Source organism: Calypte anna, chromosome 5A, assembly GCF_003957555.1.
Source record: "Calypte anna isolate BGI_N300 chromosome 5A, bCalAnn1_v1.p, whole genome shotgun sequence".
Taxonomy (NCBI): domain Eukaryota; kingdom Metazoa; phylum Chordata; class Aves; order Apodiformes; family Trochilidae; genus Calypte; species Calypte anna.
The window spans coordinates 20,293,864-20,317,043 of NC_044251.1; the positions used below are offsets into that span (position 1 = coordinate 20,293,864).

General features: G+C 40.1%; 1 protein-coding gene across 1 annotated transcript in view; it reads left to right on the forward strand.

Moving 5' to 3' along the window:
* YLPM1 (YLP motif containing 1) overlaps positions 1 to 5,223 on the forward strand; it is a 39,147-nt gene extending 33,924 nt beyond the window's left edge. The window contains exons 19-21 of the mRNA XM_030451886.1: positions 1,248 to 1,378; positions 4,277 to 4,456; positions 4,818 to 5,223. Of these exons, the coding sequence (XP_030307746.1) occupies positions 1,248 to 1,378; positions 4,277 to 4,423 (278 nt within the window). The 3' untranslated portion in view covers positions 4,424 to 4,456; positions 4,818 to 5,223. The remainder of the gene's footprint in view (positions 1 to 1,247; positions 1,379 to 4,276; positions 4,457 to 4,817) is intronic.
* The last annotated feature ends 17,957 nt before the right edge of the window (positions 5,224 to 23,180 follow it).

Consider the following 23,180-nt stretch of genomic DNA (forward strand, 5'->3'; position numbering starts at 1 on the left):
TTATTTCATTAGTTTGACATTTAAATTATACTAGCACCTATCTTAAATCATCATCGCCTCATTATCTCTGTTGTTGCACTTTTTTCTCCCATATCAATTAAAAAAAATCTCATCTCTGAAGTGAGCTACTTTAAATACATAGCTTTGCACATCCTCTTCTGCTATCCAGAAAATACACTGCCTTGTATCTGGTTTATTTCTGAAGCCTTTTGTGGGTGAATTTAATTCCAGCAGTGACCTTCTGAAACAATGTTACTGGCATCACTGGAAATGGTTTACAGAATATAACTGCCAAGCTTAGTATTCTTTCTGCATATACTTAATTGTTGGTTTATAAAATGGTAGCATACATAAACAAAAGTATTAGAATTTCCTTTGCACTGTAAAGCTGTTTCTCATTTTCATGCTTTGATGTTCATAATCTTACAATAAATACTTCATCTCCTTTCCAAAAGCAGTTTGCCACATAATTTCAAGAAGGTACTGTTTTTTTCTTGAAAATAAGTGTCCAAAGAGGAACAAAATTTTAGTGGAATAATTTCTCTTCATGCCTTATCAGTTCAATAAGAAAAAGAAGAAAATGTTAACTGTTGAACAAACGTACTGCTCAAATATTTGTGACTGACCTCTTATACTCTGAAACGAAAGATTCTGAGATTATTTTTCCAGTCCTGGAGGATTTTTAAAGTATGTTTTCCTTGTGGGGAAATAAGAAAGGGGAGAGGGGATATTAGGGTTTCCAAGGAGCTTTTTGTTTAGCAGAAACAGTATCTCAAAACCTTGTCTTTGATGCTTTGAATTGTATCATTATCACTTGTTCCCTGATACTGCATGTATGCCATGTTTGACACCATATTAAACCCCAAATTTGGGGAAAATGCTGCAGCTTTAGTATTGTATTCAAATACAAAACAGGTGGATCTGTGATTCCTAGCTATTGTTGGCTATACTGTAGGCGCAAAGTCAGCTTTATATAGTATGAACATTCAGAAGAGCAAGCTTTTCTCCCTCATAACAAGACTGAGTGTTGTTGCCACACAGTTAATATGAAAGATCAATAAAACTTGGAAATGGTGTTGAGTCTTCTTTAGTTTATTTCAACTCTCATCATTCTACCTGTGAAGACAAGCTGGATGTACAAGTTCTGCTGCTCATTCATTTGAAAAATTTTCCACTCGTCTAGTTTGTGTGAATAATCAAAAAAAAAAAAATCATCTTTAACTCTGAGGCTCTGTGTTTGTTCTCAGACAAGCTGGATGGTCTGCGGACTGGCGCTAAAAGGAAACGTGACTGGGAAGCAATTGCCAGCAGAATGGAAGATTATCTGCAGCTTCCAGATGATTATGATACACGTGCTTCTGAACCTGGAAAGAAAAGGGTAATAAGTTTTCAAATGATTTACTGTCTGTATATGATCATGTAACAGTCTCTGTGAAAAAGAGTGTGTGTTGAGTCAATCAGTGTCTGTGAATATGGCAATTTCAGTAACTCACTTTTCATTTTGTTGTTGCATTAGATTCTGTGAGATTATGTTCTTGAGAATATGGTTTTCCAGGGGTAAACAGAATGAAGTGAGGACTTGTTAAAGATTAACCATTCATGGCATGGTGTTTGCATAATGTTTGATATTAAGAGTAGAATTATGTCCCGTTTCTTACTGGGGGAGATGATGCTCTTTGTTCAGAGCAACCCAGGGAGTCCTTTCCTCTGTATGTTCTGTGATGGGATAGTGTGGTATACAGTGCAGATTCCAAGACCAGGTGGTGGTTTTATTAAACTATTTTTTTTTGTTAGGTTTTGTAGTAACTAGGCAGAAAACCAGGATGCTCTTCATATGTTCATACATTCAAAAAGATTCAGATGAGGAAAGTATCAGCTCTATAGGTTTTGTATCACTTATGTCTTTTTGATGTTACCTCCTGCATAAACCTTGCATAAAGCCTGGGAGATGATGTACAAGAAGTTGGCTTCAATCACATTATAAGTAATATATAGTTCAGTTCTGAAAACAAAATGCCATATCTTCAAATACCATTGTGAAAAACAATGAAAAAGAAAACATGAGGAGATGAAAGGTAAAAGGAAGAGAATTTTTTTTTCTCCAAAGTATACAAGCTTTTGCTACTGAAAGTTATTTGTGTTTGGGCTTAATTTTTTTCTGTAACATCAAATAGAAAACATGAGTAGTATTGGACAGCATGCATGAGAGAAATTAAGATACTAAGGCACTGAAAATGAAAGTGATTGCTTATCAATAGGGGTGTCTGAGGAAAGCCAGGTGGAAGAATGTGGAACAAGGAGGCACTGGCAGAAAGGTTTTAAGGTCATGTCCCCAAGTAGCAAATAAGTCTGAATAAGACTAATAGTTAGGATGTCAAGGAAGAGCTACTTCACTTACTGTTTTTTCTTGTCCTGCAATGGTGTAGTCTAGCTGAGTTTCTGGACTGTAGCCCTTTCATCATCACCTTCTTCACTGCTGCCTCCTCCGTCATCATCACCTCCCTGTTGCATTCCTCCCTACTGGTGTCTGGGTTTGTGGGTGAGGAAATTACTGTATACATTTTAATAGAAGTGCAAGTCACCTGCATGACCATGAAAGCCACAGAAATAGCTGCAGCTGTAAAGAGGAGAGATAACAAATGCATGAAGAAGTTATGTAGTATAAAGAAATAGTGCAAATATTTAAATAGAATCATAGAGTTGTTCTGCCTGGAAAAGACCTTTAAGATCATCAAGTCCAACTGTTAACCTAGCACACTGCCAAAAACACCACTAAACCATGTCCCTAAGCACTACATCCATGTGTCTTTTAAATATCTCCAGGAATAGTGACTCAGCCACTTCCCTGAGCAGCCTATTCCTGTGTCTGACAACCTGTTCAGTGAAGAAATATTTCATAATACTCAATCTAAACCTACCCTGGCTCAAGCCCATTTCCTCTTGTTCTATCACTTGTTACTTGAGAGAAGAGTCTGATTCCCACCCCACTATGGCCTGCTCTCAGGTAGTTGTAGAGAGCAAGAAGGTCTCCCCTCAGCCTCCTTTTCTCCAGACTAACCAACCCTAGTTCTTGTAAGACTTGTCCTCTAGACCCTTCACTAGCTATGTCACTCTTTTCTGGACATGCTCCACCACCTCAATGTCTTTCTTGTAGGGAGGGGCCCAAAACTGAATACAGTACTTGAGGTGTGGTCTTACCAGTGCTGAGTACAGGGGGACAATCACTTCCCTAGTCCTGCTGGCCAACTATTTCTATTGGGGAAATAGTCCCACCACTGAGCCCTGGGGAGCTCCACTTGTGACAAGATGCCAACTGGATTTAACTCCATTAACTCTTTAGTCTCAGCCATCCAGATGATTTTTCACCCAGCAAGGTGTATGCCTGTTTAAGCCATGAGCTCTGGTCATCAAAGGCTTTACTAAAGTCTAGATAGACAACGTCCACAGCATTTCGCTCATTCATTAAGTGGGTCATCTTGTCATAGAAGGAGATAGAGTTATAAATCTGCCTTTCATAAACCCATTCTGACTAGGCCTGATTGTCCAGTTGTCCTGCATATGCTGCATAATGGCAAACAAGATGATCTGCTTTGTAACCTTATCTGGCACCAAGGTCATACTGACAGGCCTGTGGGTCTCCAGATCCTCCTTCTGCCCTTCTTCTGAGTTGGTGTCACATTTGCTAATCTCCAGTCAACTGGGACCTCTCCAGTTAGCCAGGACTGCTGATAGATGATGAGAAGTGGATTGCTGAGCACTTCCACCAGCTCCCTCAGTAGACATCTTCTGTGTACTCAGTGTACTACAGAAGTTAGGGAAGAAAACTGTTTCTCAGGCAGTCATTCATTGCTGAGTTGCTTTTAAACACTGTCTTTCTATAGCTTCACAGTCATCTTCTAAATGTTTCCACTGTGCAATTGAAAGGTTGTACAGAAAATGAAGACACTGAGTCTTTGATAATTCTTCCCACAAAAAGCATTGCTTCAAACAGAGAAATAATTGTAGTAATTACACTTCAGCTCTCAGAATTATAGCATTGAAATAGAAACAGATAATCATCTGTACCTTTCTCTATGGAACATATGGAATGTTACATCAAAAATAATATAAATGATGTAGTTTCCCTCTTTACCCTTTTGAAAACAAATTAATACTTACCTGTTTAAATGAAAATCAGTACAAATTAGAATTATTGTTCTTCTGTCTGCAATGGAAAGCCTACACGTGTCTCAGGATTTCATAAGAGTGTGTCCTACTGATAGCCTGTTCTCCATAGGTGCGGTGGGCAGATCTAGAAGAAAAAAAAGATGCAGACAGGAAAAGGGCCATTGGTTTTGTTGTTGGACAAACAGACTGGGAGAAGATAACAGATGAAAGTGGTCATCTTGCTGAGAGAGCCCTTAACCGCACCAAGTATATATGAAAAAATGGTTAAACGGAATTTTGTGCCTTTAAGGTAAGTATTCAGTCTTCCCGTATGTTTCTAGCTTTGATATGTTTCAAGGTTTTTAAGAGTTGAGGTTGCAGTTGTGGTCATTGTTAGAGTTCTCTCAGAAAGGACTGTTTGTTTTGGAGCCTTGTTTAATTGATGTCAGCTGTGCCCACATCAGTATGCACTCTTCTGTATCTAAAAATAACAGAAGGATTTTCAGCTATCTTAACTCCAAACATTATTGACATGAACATTGCTTTTGTTAAAAGACTAGTTTAGCTGTGTGCCTAGTCCTGTCTAGTTCAGATTTTGCTTATTATATCTTAATTCTGACCACATTAATTGCCATTTTACTTGGTTTAACAAACTTTTCCTTCCTTTACAGGCCATTTATTCTGAGAAGAAGTGAACCAAGGTGTCATGGGCATCTTGCATGGGTCATGTCACTCACACCTTCACAGTTTTTCTTTTGTTACTTTAGTTTCAGAAGTTTTCATGCGATATTGGCAGATAACCGGTGCCCTCAAAAACCCAATGAATCCCACTGCTCCGAAGTGAGAGACCATTTACTTTTTAATATTTTTTTCTTGGGGGGGGAGGGGGGTGGGAGAGGGCAGTAGTTTTAGCTGCTGTTTGTGGGATAAAGTGGAAGGATTAGACAAACGTTATCTCCACTGTTACTGTCACAGAATGTTTATCACCTTTGCTTTGTGGCTGTTCTCGTTTTATACTGTATGTACCTTGTAGCTTATTGTATTAGGATGCAGAACAATAAATTTCACTATAAACTCAATGTTCTTGGTCGACCATATAGCATGATTTTTGTTTGACTTTTTCAATGAGGTCTGTGTTCACGTGTTTACACATGTGAACATGTGTTCAAAACTGTCCTTACCTGGAAGAGATGCTGTGCTCATATTCTGGAATATGTCCCGTCTTCTAGCTTTATCACCTTCTCATTTTCTCCTAGATATCTCCCTTAAGGCCCTAGGTTTTGCTGAAGAGCAGGAATGATTGGGGTTTTTTGGATCCTAGTTTCTCAATTATGGTAAATTCCCATTACTACATGAGTATAAATTCTGTTGGTTGGTTTTGAAATACTCAGCATAGTAATGCATGAAAAACATTTCTTTAATTCTGAGTTTGAAAACACGTAGTACAGATTTCTCTGAAGGGCAGCCTAAAAAATTCTTTTTGGTCTTATTAAATCTTTTAATCAACACTAATCCCTATCTCAAGAGTATTTCATTCCATTTGTAGTCTATTGTCTCACAGAGAAGCATTGCTAAAAGAAGGAACAGACCAGAAGTTATAACACTTCTATTTCTTTAAGAAATGTGTTTAGCTTGCTAAAGAAGATAAATTAATTGGGGTCCACACTATTAAAAATGGCACAAATTCTTCATAGAAGCTGGTGTGTCACTTCTGCACAGTGTCAAGTTTGCTGATGAAAACTTTCTTTTGTCCTCTCAGGATCTGAACCAAATGCCCTGTGTTAACAATGTTGTAACCAGGGAAAGTGTATAAATCTGAAAATAATTGCTGTTTTACTGGTGAATTTTATTTTTTTTCTCCTGATCTATCTAAGCAGAGAAAGTAAAATCCTGAGTTTCCTTCTCTGTTTTTTTTTGTTGCTTTGCTGGGTGATTAAATTGCGATTTGTGTCTAGGTTGGTAAATACACTTGTTCTGGTGTGGTGGTAGTTGGTGCTGTTAAAGCAGAACTGTGGTGCTAATAGATGGGTTTGTTTGCCACTGTAATGGTTTGGTTTATTGGATGTTTCTCAGCCTTGTCTGTGGTGCATGATTGAAAATTCTTTGGTAAATGAGAGTAAATGAGAATTTGTCATGCCCTGACTGTTTCATGCAAGAAATTCAAGCTCCTTGAATGCACCATTTTAAAAGGAAATAAATACGCATTTTTCTGTGTACATATACTCTTACGTCACAAATATACATTTTTTTTAAATGTTGCTAAGCGCTCTGAATTCTGACTGAGAATTGTTGACAAAGGGAAACTAATACTTAACAGGAAATCAGTTTGTGGAAATGAATTGTGTGGAAATCAGTCAAGCTTTGCTTCAGAGAAGTTACTCTCTCAGGTATGTATAAAATGGTTTTCAGTCTGTCCTCAGCTATCCATAACAAAACTGAGGTTCTTATGGCATGCCATTGTTATTAGTTGTTGGTGTTTCTTGACTTTTAAGAACTGATGATGGTTTCGTCTGTATTTTTGGTTATATACATGAACCAGATCCTTTTGTAACATTTTGTTTTCCAAGCTAAATAATATTACTGAAGCATGCAAATAGATAGTGTGTGACAGAACTGATCACATGGTTTACTATTTTATAACAATTTTGAAAATTATTTTAGCAGATAACATTCAGAAGGGTCACATTATTTATTCTGTGGTTCATATACAATTAGAGAGATGAGTGAAGAGTAGGCATGAAGTTATGTTTTACTCTGATGAAAACAGAGAAAATGTATCAATCTTTTTTTAAAGGCAAAATTTCCATTGTGAGAACATAACCATTGCAGCCTGTTAGATCAGAGTAGGCTGAAGGGCTTAGGTTTTTTTGTTGTTGTTTTTCTTGTTCCCTGCAATTCAGACCTTTGCAATTTCTGTAGTAGAGAAATATCCTGCTATAATCTTTGTCATTTGTTTCACTTAAGTTGAATGTTTAGCAGGTCAGTCTTCATCTGCTTGATGGGTGTGGCTCTCAAAGAAAATAAACTTACACCAGAGCTATAACCTGTAACAGATTCTTCATGTCCTAGTCCTTCAGTGAATTAGGAAATCGAATAAAAAGAAAAAAATTGTCACTGCTGCTGACAAAACTGAGAATAGCTAGGTAGGCCCATGCTTGCCTCAGAGTCAGAGATTGGTTATAAGTGGGTTTTGCCTTTGTCTGGAAAATCCTTTACTACAGAACCCAGTAAGTTTTGATCCTGACTTAGTTCTTACTGATTATCTGTTTGCTGATACTGGCAGTAGAATCATAGCACTGGACAGAAAGAATACCCACTTTCATTGACGGCTGAATAGAAAATAGGCATCCGGCTGCGTATGGATAATGATCCATCTCACATTTTAAAATGCAACTCTGAAAAAATCATCAGCTGCTGCAACCTCTTGAGTGAAGTTGACTGTTAAGACAGTATTTTCTGTGAATTCCAGTTTCTTATGGCACTTCAGTTATTCTCAAGACCATCTGCTTTTTAAAGAATATTACAACTACCTGTCTCCTGATAGAACTACATGTGCTTTTTGCAATGGAGCATGTGCTGCTAAAGATGTGCTGCTGCTATGTGAATAGCATTAGGTTGTCATGTTGTTGTTGTTTACTCAGCATGATGATCTGACTGTAGTATGAAAGAGTGAAAATATAGCATAGAATGTTGTATCAGTTATGGAAATGTCACGGTTTTCTTGTTCTTAAATGTTGCCATCAACATAAATAAACAACTTACCTTGTATTATTAGGTCCCAGTTTTTGGAAGGGATTAATTGGTGCTGGTACAAGTTAGAGTTTAATTTTTCACCCATCAGGATGGGCTTGGTATTTCTGGGACTTTGATCAATCATCTTTGCAAACTCGGTCCATTAACTATGTTTATTGCCTCTCTGTTGGTAAACAAGATACATTGCTTTTACTGTCTGTCTGTAAAGCATTGTTTTAACTATTTCTGAAGCCTTTTAATCTCTGGACAACCATTTACATATCACAGAGATTCTGAGTAGGATTTCAGTAGAGGCTTTTATAAATGGATTGAATTGAAAAAGTAGACTTGTAATATTACACCGAAACAAATCTATTAACCTATTCCAAAAAAATCCCATCTAATCCAGTTGGATAGCTAAAAATTAAGAAGCATTATTTGCAAGTCACATTAGAAAGTATGCTTCCTGCAGAAGAAGAGTCCATCATTAGCAAGATATTTTTATGAGAGAGAAGAAAATCACCTCACAAGCCAAAATCAGGTTTTCCTAGTTTGAGATTTCTACATCATTGGAACACTCTGAGAATCCTTTTAAAAGGAATGAAGTAATTTAGCCTGTGGGACAGCTTGTTGCCATCTAAACAAATCTGTTGTTACCAGAAGAAATAGTATTCTTTGTCCATTTATTTAATGCAGCTGTCATGGTGAACTGTTTCATGCCCTTTGGGCATAATTTCCCTTAGCAGATTGTGTCCTTTTATTACTAATATTGCTGCCACAAAATTTTGGAAACCCACATGTTATTGGACAGACTTCAGGACTTGAAGAAAGCATGGTTGATCTGGGTTGGAGGCAAATGTACTTCTTGCTGTGAAGTTCCTAATGTGTCTGCCAGCCTGCAGCTAGCTAACTGAATTGGCTTAACTAAACCCAGGAACTCTCTTGGAGTATGGTAGCTCAGGATATGTGGATTGGTTAAGGAGAGCAGTGCTGAGAGTTTCCTTTGCCTGTGGAATATTCATACGCTCTGCATCCTCAGGAAGCCAAGTACTGCTGGGTACAAGGTTCCTTTTTATTACGCCCTCTTTGTATCTTGGGTATCCCAGATACTTCTGGGAAATGAGATCTCAATACTGAACTTGAGGTCTGGTGATAATTTGGGATCAAAGTGCAGCAGGACAGCCTGCATACTAAGAGATAATGTATTTGAGGAGCCAAGGTGGCCATCTCAGTTGAGAGCAGCACATTTGCAGCATGAACTAAAAGTAGGTAAAAGGAAATTCGAGTTCTTAAAATGCGGTGGTGTAAGACTGATTATACTTAGTTTTCTTATTGAACTAGAACTGAGATGAGAGAGAACAGAAATTTCTTAGAATTTAAAATATGAATGGCACAGTTCTCTTTATTTTGAGTCTCTAGGGCAATCATCTTCATTCTCTCATAAAAACTTGAATCAAAGTTGTTTTTTTCTGCTCATCAGTTCCTACAGGTCCCAGTCAGAATGCTTCAACCAACTAAAGAAACACCAAATAACTCCTGATTTCTGCTCAAGGTTAATCACTTCATAGTGAAATTGCTTTATTTCTGCTCAAGGTTAATCACTTCATAGTGAAATTGCTTTGTTTCATTCTCTACCAATGGAGTGTTCCAGCAATTGCAATGTCTTTCAACTATTCCCAAATTTGCATGGTGTACTGGATCTGCAGCCTGAAGCCTTAAATCTTCCACATGCATTTATGTTGGAAAATTGGTAATGACAATATTTCATTCAGGTGGCTTATCACTTTCTAGCTGATTGATACTGTTTGGAAGCAGAATGTTCTATTTTATTTATAGTTTTGCTTAAACCAGGTAAGCATGAGTACTGTTACCAAACAAAAAATACAAGTTACTGGAATTAGAGAGCCAACTGGAATTTGAGATGTTTTGAAGTTGCTTATGTTTTTCATTCTGTGTTAGGTTTCTAGACAGGAGGCTCTTGTCTCTTTGACTTGGAGGATTTAAGATATGAATATGCAAAACCTTAAAGCTGCCTGGGTGGAAATGGCACAGTTCCATTTTTTTTCCTAATGTTTTTCTGACTTGTGGAGCTGTCAGATGGAATCTCTTTGTGAGTGGAGACCTTTCCCTAGGGCTTGTGCTCTGAAGTGTCAGTCATTCAAACATTTCTCCATACTGCTTTCCTTGTTTGTATATACAGGAACAAAGTTTGGTTTTTTAACTGGTCATAGATACCTATGCATGAATGGATGTTCAGCTTTATACAAGAAATATCTGATGCTTTTTATTGGGACGGCATCTGGACAGTTGTCTGTGAGCAATATATTCATGTGTGAAGTTGCTGTACCTGAACGGTTGGTACTCTCAAGGGAATACATGAAGCTCTGCAAGATTGTTGTCACTTTTCCAGTTCCTGTGATGTTACTGTCTTTGAAGTTGTCACTTCACCAGTTCCTGTGATGTTGCTTGCTTTGGAGAGAAAATGTAATTGCAGTGCTCCTTGCAAAAAAGAAAAACCTGAGAAGTGTTTGAAACAGTGAACCTGTTTCACTTCTCAAACCTGAGAAATGAACCTCCTTGCCACCTAAACAGAGAAAAAACAAAACAACCGGAATTCAGTTAATTTTACTGTAATCTTGAGCTAGAATCTGCCTTCTGTGACTAGAAAGTGCTAGCAGCTCCACTGAGGTGTCTGTTTTAGCAACTGCCTGCATATATATTTGTGAAGAAAAATCTTAAATTAATCCCTACCATTTTTTGTCTGCAGGTCAAATGCATAGTTGAGCAAGCTGAAGCAATTCATCTTGAAAAAGCCTCTTAAAGGGGGATTTGAAAGTACATTCTAATTCTCTTTAAGACCACAAGCCATTAACAGATTGCATGTAAACTGTCATCCCCCCAAAAAAGAAATAAAAACATTATTCTACTAAAAAACCTAAGATTTCTTCTGTTTAAATCTTGTAGGACATTACTTTTCTTCTCTGGAGGTTAGCACAGAAAGGGAACAGAGCTGCAGTTCTTCCCTTCTTCGGAGTGTAAATAGCCTTAGAATGGAAAAAAAAAGTCACTATTTGTTTTAACAGGTAGGTAATGAAGATAATGGCTTTACTTGACAGTACCCTGTATGTAGATGACAAGGTATTTTAAGCAGCATATTAAAATCATCTTTTTATTCTGTTTTGGTAAGTCAGATAGTAATAAATGTTATAATACTGTGGCTGTTCTAGGTAGTAGCCTTTGTACATGTAGTTTATGGTTTTAGAGAATACTGTATTACTGTTTGATACACAGAGAACAGAGCTTTACCAAAAAACACACGCACTCTTTCAGCTTACTCATCTGGGAATGCTCAGAATTCTTATGTAAGCAATGAGTCTTTACTGTGATTCTATGAGGTGTTTGTTTTTCTGTTTCCTTTGAATCAAAGTGGCCAAATTCCTTTCTTTGAAGAATCTATGGACAAAATAACTTGTCTGGTAGCAGATCTCATTGCACTTTTCAATTAGGGTCACACAGAAAACAAGATTTTTATAAGGTAATAAGGTAATATGGTAATAACAACCAGATGGTACTAAAGCTTTGATTTCATGTTAGGATTAAATTGGAGGGAAAAAAAATTAAAATTAATTCTTTCCACTGTAATTAAATTTTTGTGGTTTGATATTGCTAAATACGATTTTAAATCATTAACTTCAACTTTGTTAAAGACTCACCACTTTTCTATGGAAAAAATTTCAGTTGATTAACATTGTACTTTAGTATGGAGTATTACTTGGATTCCACAGTCAAGATTTTGTTCTGCATTGAACCTATGTTCTGCCTAAACATGAAACAAGATCTTTCTTCTGCCAGTCTGTTTGTAATCATGATTAAAAAATTGACAACTGCTGACATCTAATGGAAAATGGAATTTAACTTGCTAGTAACTGCTTCTGGATTGCAGTCTTTAAATATATTGTAGCTACAAGAATTCTTCTGAAGGCTTCCAAGGTTTCTTGTTGAATCTTTTGCTGTTTTCCTCTTGGACTGAAGAAAAACAAGAATAAATATTGAAACCAAAGCACTAAAAATACTTTTGATAAAAGGATTCACTAACTTCACTTTGGCAGCAAAGTCTCAGAACTTCAGCTCAGTCAGAAATGCTGCTGAGATCTCTCACAAAAGAAACATACTTGAAGCTCTAATGTGAATAGTGCAAACAGGTTCCCATTTGATGGGACATTTGGTGACTTCATTTGTGGTAGGTACTTTGTAGTTAAGGAGGAATGTAAATACCCTTTCCCAAGGAGTTTACAATCTACTTATTCCTTCACTAGGAATGCAATGATTTGTATCTCCTTTCCCTTCTCCCAGCAGGCTGAAGGGATGTCTGTAAAGTAAACTTGGGTATCAACTTCCTCATTTTAACTTAAAAGTCTGTCTTCCACAGCCTCATTGCAGTATGTATGTTTCAAGTGTAGCTTGATAAGAATATTCTGGTAACCTTTAGGCAATTTATCTATAACTCTGTTGGAAACACTAACATGGTGAGTATGCTGCATTGCTAGTGATACGCTAGCAGTGCATGTCTGTGTGTCCTGCTTGAAGAGCAGGACAAAATTCTAACTAAAAAGCTCTATTTACCTCAGTAAAACCAGAGGTGACTGTTTGGCTTTGCGTCATTCTGGGGAACTAATAAAACCCATGATCTTTGGTAGTAAATGCTTCTCCATCACCTCCTTTCTCAGTTGTGCTCAGTACTGGCTTCCTGAAGACTGTCTCAGTCCTGAGGATTTCCATCCTTCTCTTGTTTCTGAGCTGGACTGACAATGCGTTACACTGAAGAAATAGACTACCTAGAATCTGACAGGCATGATTTATGTTTTGCTAAATGCAAAAATGTTGACCATATTATGTTGCCACTTTCCACTCTGATAGTTTATTGAATTCTGCATGTAAATCATAGTCTTGAATTTCCTTTGCAAAGCCACAGTTTTTCAGAGAATTTTTCTCTCAAAGAATGTTCTCCACTACATACCCTGATGCAGCAGCCTTCAGCACAGTCAGAGTTGCAGAGATGAGTTCCTCAACAGTGTCTGTTACAGCTGAGCAAATTCATAGAGATTCTTTGTCAAGGAGTATTGCAGAATTTCTCTCTTCATTCAGACATTTCTTCTCAGCACTTGACCTTTTTGGTGCCAAGTTCTCTGAACAGAAAATATGGGTGCTGTGTTCTTGTTCATGAACAGTTTTTTACCATTCCTAGTGAAACTGAACTTCAGAAATACAAGTTACTTCTAAATCTGTGCACCTGATGCGAGATCCAGCGATGGTGATGAGGTGCCTGCATTTCTGCAGAAGTGTAATTTATGTATGTCTTTCTGGATGTGTTTTATTCACAGACGGATTGATCTCAAGTGTCATTGCCTTGGAAAATACTCTTTCTGCAGCAGTTCTGTAACAGTCTCTTATTTAGATGAATGGTTTTGTTTGAGACTTCGGTATATATTGCTTTTCCAGTTTAGGAGATTTTCCTTTCCAAGATAAAGATTTATAGCTTATGTCTTGTAGTATGCATAGATTTTCCTTTTCTGGACTATTATGCTATTTCCTCTTATTTTAATTTGTCCTTGGCTACACGCATCAGGATGAGGGAAATCTATTTTCAACAGTGGAAGCTACTTGCTAGCCTCAATGTACAAGAGAGATAAATAATGTCTGTCTCACTTTGTGATAATTAACCTAACTGGGCATCTTTTTGCTGTGTTTTCCAGCACAGATCATAAACAAATATGTAATGCATCTCATATGTATATTAAAACTTAAACGTGTGATGCTGAAATCAGTTTCCTTTACATTCAGTTCTCTAGCTGGATTAGCCCAGCAGGGATTTAAGACCTGTACCCTGTAGGCCTCCAGAGCCTTCTGCACTGCTGTTTATCAAGCTTCAGTCTTTGCTGTGATTATTTTTTCCTCTCTGCTTTTGTCAAGTTGTATAGACCTGGTAAGTATAGTATAGTTGAATGTACAGCTGGAGTCTATCCATTGTAGATACATTGCTAACTTTCTGCAGTATGTAGGTTGTTTGCTTTCTTTTTTTTTTTTACTTTAAATATTACTGGTTTTGTTGTTCTCTACCTTTGATACACCAGCTGTGGAGAAGGAAGACCTCTGGAGATAATGCCACTAAAGTTCCATTGAGCTTAATGTCATTAATGTTATTAAAATATTTTCTAAACATACACCTTCCCTGGGAAAGAGGATATAGATTAGCAGCAAAATCAAGACCAGGCAGTGTTCTAGAGAATTTTGGAAAGTGTAAAAGAAATACGTTGCATAAAAGTAAGAATTGGAATTCAACATTGTGTCAGATTCCTTTTCTTTGTTGACTTTCTGTGATAAAAGGTTTTGAAAACAGAATGTTGGTTTTGCTGACCTCTGGCAGAAGAATGCTCAGTTGCAGTTAGGCACCAGTTTTTGACTTGAAGTGTTATTAACTGGGATTTTTCTGTTTGGTTGGGGTTTTGTTTGGGGTTTTTGGTTTTTTTTTTTTTTTTTTTTTTTTTTTTTTTTTTTGGTTTTTTTTTGTTGGGTTTTTTGTTTTTTTTTTGTTTTTTGTTTTTTTTGTTTTTTTGTTTTTTTTTGTTGGTTTTTTTTTTCCTGATGTCTTTGTCACAGAGTTTGGTTTATTTTAAGAGGGGTTTTGCCTTTGGAAGCAGCAGTCTACCTTCAGCAGCATCACTGACGTGTTGCCCTTGAACCCTCTGCACACAGGGATCCCATCCTGCACCCGAGATGCGTCTGAGCCAAGCTCTGAACAGTAAATGTGAAGCAGATAAGCCCTGTTACCAGAGAGGGAATGGCACAAAGATGCACATCTTCAGTGATGCTTCTCAGAAATCACCTTATAACTTCTCATAGACTCATTAACTTAATTCGTATGTAGGGGTTTACCCTCAAGAGTCAGTCCTCTTCCATTTTCAATGGTCTGGGAGACTGCTACATCTTAATGTGAGATGGTAGATGAATCACATGTAATTTTCAGCTCTCCATGGTGTGGATTCATGTGCTGGGGTACGCTGAATGTCCAAAGCTATGCTACGATCATGTGTATCAATAATGTACCTGTGTACTAAATCTTAACAGTGTAGAACAGAGTTGTTATGGCAGGAGATTTTCCCAATACTACAGTTTTGTTAAACATCTTATGGGGAAAATAGACATTGGAGAGGTGTCTGAATAAAACCTTCCTCTGTGTTAATCTCAGTGCTCATTTGTACCAGGATCTAGGGCTAATGTGTGTAGGTCTTTCATATGTAGGGCCTGATATTTTTGTAACAGCAAATTTACATGTTCATTCAGTTGCTTTTATGGATTTCTGTTTTACACCTATATGATGTCAGACATACTTCTATAATACTTGCATTTATCTGTCCTCTCTGCCTTCCTGCCCCCTAGCTCTCTTAATTGTCACTATGTATGTTTGAGAATCCTTTCTCAGTCTGAGCCTCCAGTGTGTGTTTTGGGCACAGGGCTCTTAACTATTGTTATTTCCAGTGCAAAAAGCCACCTGACGTTTGGACATACATGGCCATTCAATAATGTACTGAATAAGGACACATGAACTTGCATCAGGCAGCTTATAGGAGAAGCTTTGTGAGATGTTGAACTGAGTTTTGCAAAGTGCTGAACTAGCAAGATCCTTGTATCACTGGAACACATTGCAGGGAGGATACAAGGGACAGTAAATTTTTCCGAAAAGATTTTTGAGATGTTATATGCTGCTTTCAGGTGATGTCAGTGCTATGCTTCCAAGGAACACCTTCCACACTGGTTCCAGCATCGTTTGCAAAGAGGAACTGCTGTGGAAAGGGTTGCTACGGCCACTGTTTGCCAAAGAACAACTGTGGAAAGAAGAGTTGGATGGTTCTGAGGCTGATGGTTGGCTGTGGTTGACAGAACAATCCACAGAATAGTATTAAGAGAGGTAAGATCTGCTGATAATTGACAGCCTGCTGACTGACTGAGGCCTTCATATTTGTTACTTTTGTTAAGAAAGAGATCTTGAGGGTTAAGTAGTTGGGGTATTCCCAACATGTATGTTTGCCTGTGGTTCATCACACAGCCAAAAGCTCAACTTGCTTTTTCATGACAAATAAATTTGGAGGCAAATGGTCACATAGGAGGTGTGGTGATCTGAGGAAATCAGTACCATGAGGAAATGGCAGTCTTCACTCTGAGTGTATTGCTGCAGACTGTAGGCTGTTAGCTGGGAATTGGATGGTTGCTGGTGTTCTGAGTGTGTGAAGGAAAGAAATACACAGCACAATTTTATGGGAAAAAAAGCTTGTAGCAACTCAGAAGAAAGAGGATTTTGTAGTTTTGTTTCAGCCATTCAGAAGTTCATGTGGCAACAGTTCTGCACCAAACATACCCTGTGTCAGTGCAGTCTTCCCTAAAACAGCTGCTGAACACACACTGGCTCAAAGATAATTCCTTCCAGCATGAGGTGGCCCCTACTAAAAATCTGAAATGCAGTCATCTTTGAGTAAGCCCAGGATCTGCAAAGGTTTTGTTTCCCTGGTGGGTGTGACTGTTCAAATGCCAAAAGCATTGCCACCATCATCCTGATTACATTGCATGTATGCAAAATGCTTACACAAGCAGATCCTAAAGTATATCGTTAATGGACATATCTCCAGTTAAGTGCTAACAGGATGGGTCAGTATAGTATTGCCTCTCCTTCACTTTTCAATAAATAATAAAAGCTCCATGAATTTCTTGAAATGGGAAATTGGGAAGCCAAGTCCCTGTGCTATGAACACAGAGACCTTCACTTACTGGACCATTACTGAGATGGAGTTTCCAGCCTCCAGATGCTGCCAGTTCCTGAAGAGAGATGTGTCTGGTCTTTTGGATAACATTGCTCACTACAAGTTGTTAGAAATGAAGGTAAGATGGCTTAGGAGCTCAGAGATTAGAAATAGCTGCAGAATAAATGGTCTGTTCAAAGTCATGGCTTTATGAAGAAAAACGGCGAAGGGCTTTACCTGAGCTCTGACAAGAGTGATGATTTTGGTGCTGCACAGGGGTTATTTGAAGTCCGCTGCCAAGTAGGAAGCTCCTGGTCCTCTGTGCTCACTTGGAAATGCCATAGGCATGGCCTTCCACAGAAGAAACAAACTGAAAAATCCCTGGGCCAGCAGCTTTCAGAGCTGAGAAGATACAACTTTGCTGCTGCTTGTCTTAATGGTCACAGCTGCAGCCCGGGACATTTCTAACCATGAATAAGATGGTATTCTGCTTTGTGTAAGGATTGCTCAAGAGAGGAAAGCACTGTGGCTTTTAAAAATGCCACTTCTACAGCATTATCTTTTTGTAACCATAGCTGATGTTCCTAGAGTGTTTTATTTTAAAAGAGCCTTTGTAATTGTTTTTATTTTAATACAGGTTGTGCTGCCAGTCACGGGGACTGGGTAGATACAGAGATGCATAGAGCTGGCCTCACTTGATCCATGGTGTTTTCAAAAGTTGTCCTTATTTCTACTGTTTCTTACTTACAGACTTGGGAATTAGAAATGGGAAACAATTACTTAAGCTGTTGAATATTCTGTGCTCGCTTGCTGAGAAACAAATGAGGTTTTTATATTGAGATGTATAGGTATGTATATACACATGTTGTCAGGTATTTCGCTTAGTACTTTAAAATAATACTAAGCGTTTTTTTATAATTTCTGTTTTCTGTGTAAAGCTATGGATGACATACATGCTTTGGGAAATCCAGTAAAATATTTTTCTTGAAGTTTCAAGTTTTCTTCCTCTATCTTGTGTTTTTCGTATATATATGAGCTTTTCAGCTCACCACCTGCTTTTAGCTGCCTGTTTTCCAAGATTGTGATAAAATGATTGATCCTGTCAGGTACAGGCTGGCACTTCAAAGAATGATCCTCATTAATCTAGTAGAACAACTAGTGAGAAAACAATAAAAGCCTAAGCAATAGGCTTAGCAGCAGGAGGGAAGTTGCCACATTTGGCTCATGCCAGTTGGACTTAATTCTGTGTCATTGAGTTGCTTAGTAGATAATGAGAAATAGCCACAGAAAGTGTCTATATTACCTGTTTATTGGAATAGCAAAGTCAGGAACCATGTTTGACCCTAATACACAAAATGAAAATTATCCTCTCAACTTTTAATCAGAAACCTAGTGCTGAAAAACAAATTACTAAATTTGGGAAGCCAATAGAAATGCTGCAGAGGTTGATGGTAGCTATGTTTGCTTATTTTAAATATGCTGAAAGTCACCTCAAAAGGAGAAAATGGGACATCAAATTTTAAGGTTTTGCAATGTTTACATGTAAAAAAAAAAAAAAAAAGTTGATCATGATATGGGACTTAATCATGTGGGACTTTATCTGCCACTCACAGTTAGCTGAGGAGTTAGGATATAAATATGGACTGTATTCTCACACATGCAGAGTGTTGATCTATATCTACTTTTCCTTGAGATTCATGGCACATCTCTTACTGGCTTTCCTTAAGGAACTAGATCAGGCCCGCTTTTAAAGATGGATTTAGGCATGAACACAAGTACTTGTTCTCTGGAAGGCTGCCTCCTGTCTTCTCTGTCTTCTCCTAGTCCTTCTGCCACCCCTCCAAGATGAGCACTACCCCAGCCAGCTTGCTCATTGTCGTCTATGGTGGAGGTGAGTCTGCACTCAGAGGCTGACTGTCTTCTCGCTCCTTTGTGCACCCTTGCTCCAAGTAAACAGCTCCCTCAGGAGCCCCTGGGCCACAGGATGGCCTCCCTGTCCCAGTGCCCACCTGTGCTGCCTTGTCTGGGCAGAGCTGCCTGTGAAACATCTCCCTCCTCTACCTCATCTCTGCACCCAAGCTTTAGTGCTTGCACCTGAGCTGCTGCAGAAAGGCTGGGAAGACAGGGCACTCCAGAAGGGAGAGGGTACCCCTCTCTCCATGTCTCCATTGTCACCATCTCGTCAAAATGGGGCTTTGCATTTCATAAGTCCAGGAAGAACATCCCAACTGGCTGCTGTCACAGCTCCAGCCCCCAGTTTCCATCCCCTGATCCATGGCTCACACTAATGGGATATTTTATGGTGTGTGGAAAGAAACATCTTTTTCTACTAGCTGAAGACATATCCATCTGTCCTGAGGGACCCCACAGGGTAGTTTATCCTTGAGGCTGACCTCCACAGTCCCTCCATACATTGCTTCACCTTACCCTGGAGTAGTGCTGGGTCTGTAGCACAGGGCATCTCTATGCATCAGAGGCAGAGGGTGGATATGTCATGTCTTCTTGAGATGAAAAGTGATCTCTGGTTTCTCAAATGTGGTATTAGTAGGGTGGCCTGGATTAATCCAGCCTTCCAGTGTATCTAATATGACAGTAAATGTTGCTGAGATTGGCTCATCAGGGATGATTACCTGTAAAGAGCTGTCCTGATGCCAAATAGACATCCAAAATGTGTAATTGAAGGAAGGTTCCTTCCAATAACATCTGCTAACAACCTCTAGGGCTGGTTCTGTCACTGCAGACAGGTCTGAGTCACTAGCAGGAGTAAAGAAAAAACAGAAATGTTTTATTCTGTGTCAGAGTTTCCCCCTGAGCTATAATAACACTTAGGATGAACACTTACTAGGAACTTCCTCAAGCTCTAATTAGCTGTACATAAGTAATAAGGGTTATTATGGTAGCTAACAACATGGATGAGTACTTGAAGGCTCCCGGGGCCTCACCAGCTGAGTCGATGTGGTCACATCTCCCTCTTTTGGCTGCTGCAGGACTCCAACAGCCTGGAGGCAGAGAAGGCAATTTGTAGTGCTCAGCAGGCTTTGCTGTGGTTTAGCTGTGCAGAGTGGGTACATTGCCGTGGATGAGTTATGAATGTGGTTAGAAATGGAAAAGAATAACCCCAAGTTGCTCCCAGAGGAGACAGGTATGGGTGGCTGTGACCTTTTTTTGCAAATACCACAAGAATTTGGATAGAGGAAGGGAAAGGATTTTTTTTTTTTTTTTAGATTGAACTGAGTCAGCAGTGGGTGAGTGTACTATCCCATTACTTCCTCGGATAATTAGTGAGAAATGGTAAAGCAAGAGCCCACCCAAGCAGGAGGGTTGTGACTGTAGCCACTGTGTGGGCAGTGGTCCTCCATTCTCCCACCAGCACTCCAAGCCGACAAACTGACAAACTTTGTCAGTGGAAATCCCCCTGGGACAGGCACCTATTAGTCTTTTGAAACTAGCTGCTGTATCTTGGGCACTGCTAGAGTGTAGATGAAATCATCACACACCACACCCTGCATGGCACAATTAGGAAAATCCTCTAAAGAATTCACAACTTATTTCCCTTAGGCTTCAGGTTCTTATTGCCCCTAGAGTAGCCTCAGCCCTCCCCATGTCCCAGCAGATGTGCTGCATTCTCTGTATCAGTACTTCTATGACCCAGACAGAGCAAAGGCAGCACAAGTTGTCCCTTCCTTCTCTGCCAGCTGGTTGCTGCTGCTGCTGCTTTTAAAGGCTCTCACAGGAGCACAGGGCTCTGATTCAGCTCACCCTACTTCAGCATTGCCTCGGTGCCTGCCTCCGTGGCTCTCCCCTGGCTCCAGGCACATGAGCACTCACAAGAGAAGCAGATGCACCTTGGACTCTCCAGACAGAACCTCTGCTTGTTGAAGGAGCATGGGGTGATCAAAAGTTAGGTAGATCCTTCCTCTGCATTACTGACACCTCTGTGTGCTCTCTGTCACATGTGGCTGAAGGTGGACAAAGGTTGTAAAGCTACCGGGGTAACTGGTAGCTGGTTTTTGTAGCTGGTTTGGGTTTTTTTTTTCCTTTTGTTGTTGGATGGAAAGATCTACCTGGGCAGACTTTACCCTATGGATACAAGCAGCAAGGCTTATCACAGGCAAAGGACAACTGATGTGGAGTGCTGTTTGTTGTGGTGAAGTAGGTCCATAATTTCACAAAAGCCAGTGTAAAACACAGCTCTCTATTTTTTTTTTTTTTTTGCTTCCCTGCAAAAGCAGGTAAGCACTGCAGCAGGAATACTGCTCCAAATACTGAAACAATCCTGTTCATCATCTGCATTAATGATGGAGTGGTGGAGTCTGCCTCCTTGGAGATATTCAGAAGCTGTCTGGTCATGATCCTGGGCAACTAAGCTCCTGGTGGCCTAGTTTTAGCAAGGACCTCCAGAGGTGCCTGCCAACCTCAGCTACTCTGTGATTTGGGGCATTGCCTTGTCCTCAGATCCCCAGACTGCTACTTTACTGACACCCACAAACTTGCACCTTAGCAGAGGAAGCAAGAAACTCCTCACCAAGGGTCTGTCTGTTAAAGGGCTTTGTTGCAGCAGGATGTTGTCAGCAAACTTACATCCTCTAATTATTTAGATATAACCAAAAGAATTTCCTAACCCCTTCCAGGCCATCATTTCCTTTTCCAGCAGCATTGGTTTTGCCTACTCAGTGCATTGCTTCAGCTCTGCAGTGGTTACAGCCAGCAGGAACAGCACTGTTCTATCCTTTGTGGTACCACCAGCAGCACTTCTCAGATGCTGTACATTTGAGTTTGGCACCTGTAAACTTTGGGATTAATCTCCCTGTGATCCTCCTGTTGGCTGCTGCTCCTCCTTTGAGTTGCAGTTTATGGCTGACTGAGCAGAGGCACTGGAGTGATGGCATGGGCTTCAGTGAGGAGAGTGGTTAGTGGGGGCTGCTCAGCCCTGCAGGGATGCTGACAGGAGGAATAAGCCCTTTTGTCACGATGTTATTCTTTTCCCAACAAAAGGCAACAAATTCCCAGGGTAACACATTACATCAGACATTATCTAGGTGGTCTCAAGGAGTGTAAAGGGTTAACTTAAACTATGTCTTTATTTAAAAACATACTGGGTAAATTTGGTGTTGGGGTTGTAAAACATACCTCAAGAACTGAACATACAAACGCAAGCAGGCAATCTGGTTAGCTGCACTCACAATGGTGAGAACTACTGCAAAACTGCTATTATTTCAGCCACGCCACCCCACCCTGCCCTTTGGTTATCACACACTTCCTTACCCCTGCAGACACACTGCCTGCAGATCGCCCTGTGCACTCTGCTGCTGGATGGAGCTGTGAATTTCCTCTTCTGTGTTGCTTTAATACCCAGCTGGCACCTGACACACATCCAACATCATCTTGACCTCTTCTCAATCCCCTTCTCTCCGAGTGTTTTGCACAGGGCTGTCATTGCTCACCCACGGTTAGACACTGCTGCCCTCACAGAGCCTTCCTCCTGTGTCTTTCCCAGGACTTTGCTCGTCTTCACAGCATTTCCTTACCCACCACCATCTGTGATGGGACATGAGAGCCCTTAACATAAAATGCTTCACCATGCTTTGTCAGGTGGGAAAGTGGCCACTGACTCCTGGTCACGGGGAAAATAAATCTCCTTGGATTTGCAAACCTCAGGGCCAGCTTCTCACCAGTGGGGATAGCTTTTGTTAAACCCCACAGGGACTGACACATCCCAAATAATGTGCTCCTCTTTTGCCATGGACAGGTAGGCTCCTGGCACTATGTCTGGGGCAGTTTTGCTAGAAGCAGTGGCATGGTGTAAGGGGATGTGGGTGGGCCTTTGACATGGCACTTTCCCCCTAGGTAATGGGCTGATGGGTGCTGGTTGTGGGGCCAGCTGCATACCCGGCTCTCCTCCAGCACTGCAGGTGGCACTGCTTCCCTGGGTACTCCAGGGAAGCTCCCACCAGCTCATATGCTCACCTGCTTGGCCCTGGCACGCAGCTGCACAGGGGGAACTCTTGCCAAACAGCACAGGGGGAGGGGGAGGTTAGGTGTGGTGTTTGTGCTGGCTGTAACCAACACTGTTTTTACATCTCCCAGAGAGGGTCAACCATCCTCATGGGGTGCTAAAAATGCTGGAATTCACCAGATGTTTTCTTTGGACACTGGTGTGTTGTATCTGGACAGAAATTGAGGCGTGCTGCTGGACCAGACACATCCACCAGTCTGCTGTGCCAAGAAAACTTTGCCCGCTGCTAGGACCTCTGTATGCTTTATAAACAGAAAGGCTCTTTGCCCTGACCTGTGACCCTCTGGAAAAGAGAAGGAAGGTGGCTCACCCAGAGTCACAGGGAGAGCTGGGGCAGGGTAATTTCCCAGGCTCCCACCTGATGACTTCACCTCCATTCTTCTCTTTTGTGGGTCTCCAACAGGACCCCACCAGCTTTGAGCAAGGGAATAAAACACACAGCATGAAATTCCAGCACCTGAGCAAGCTGTACACCTCACTCAAGGAGCTGTTTG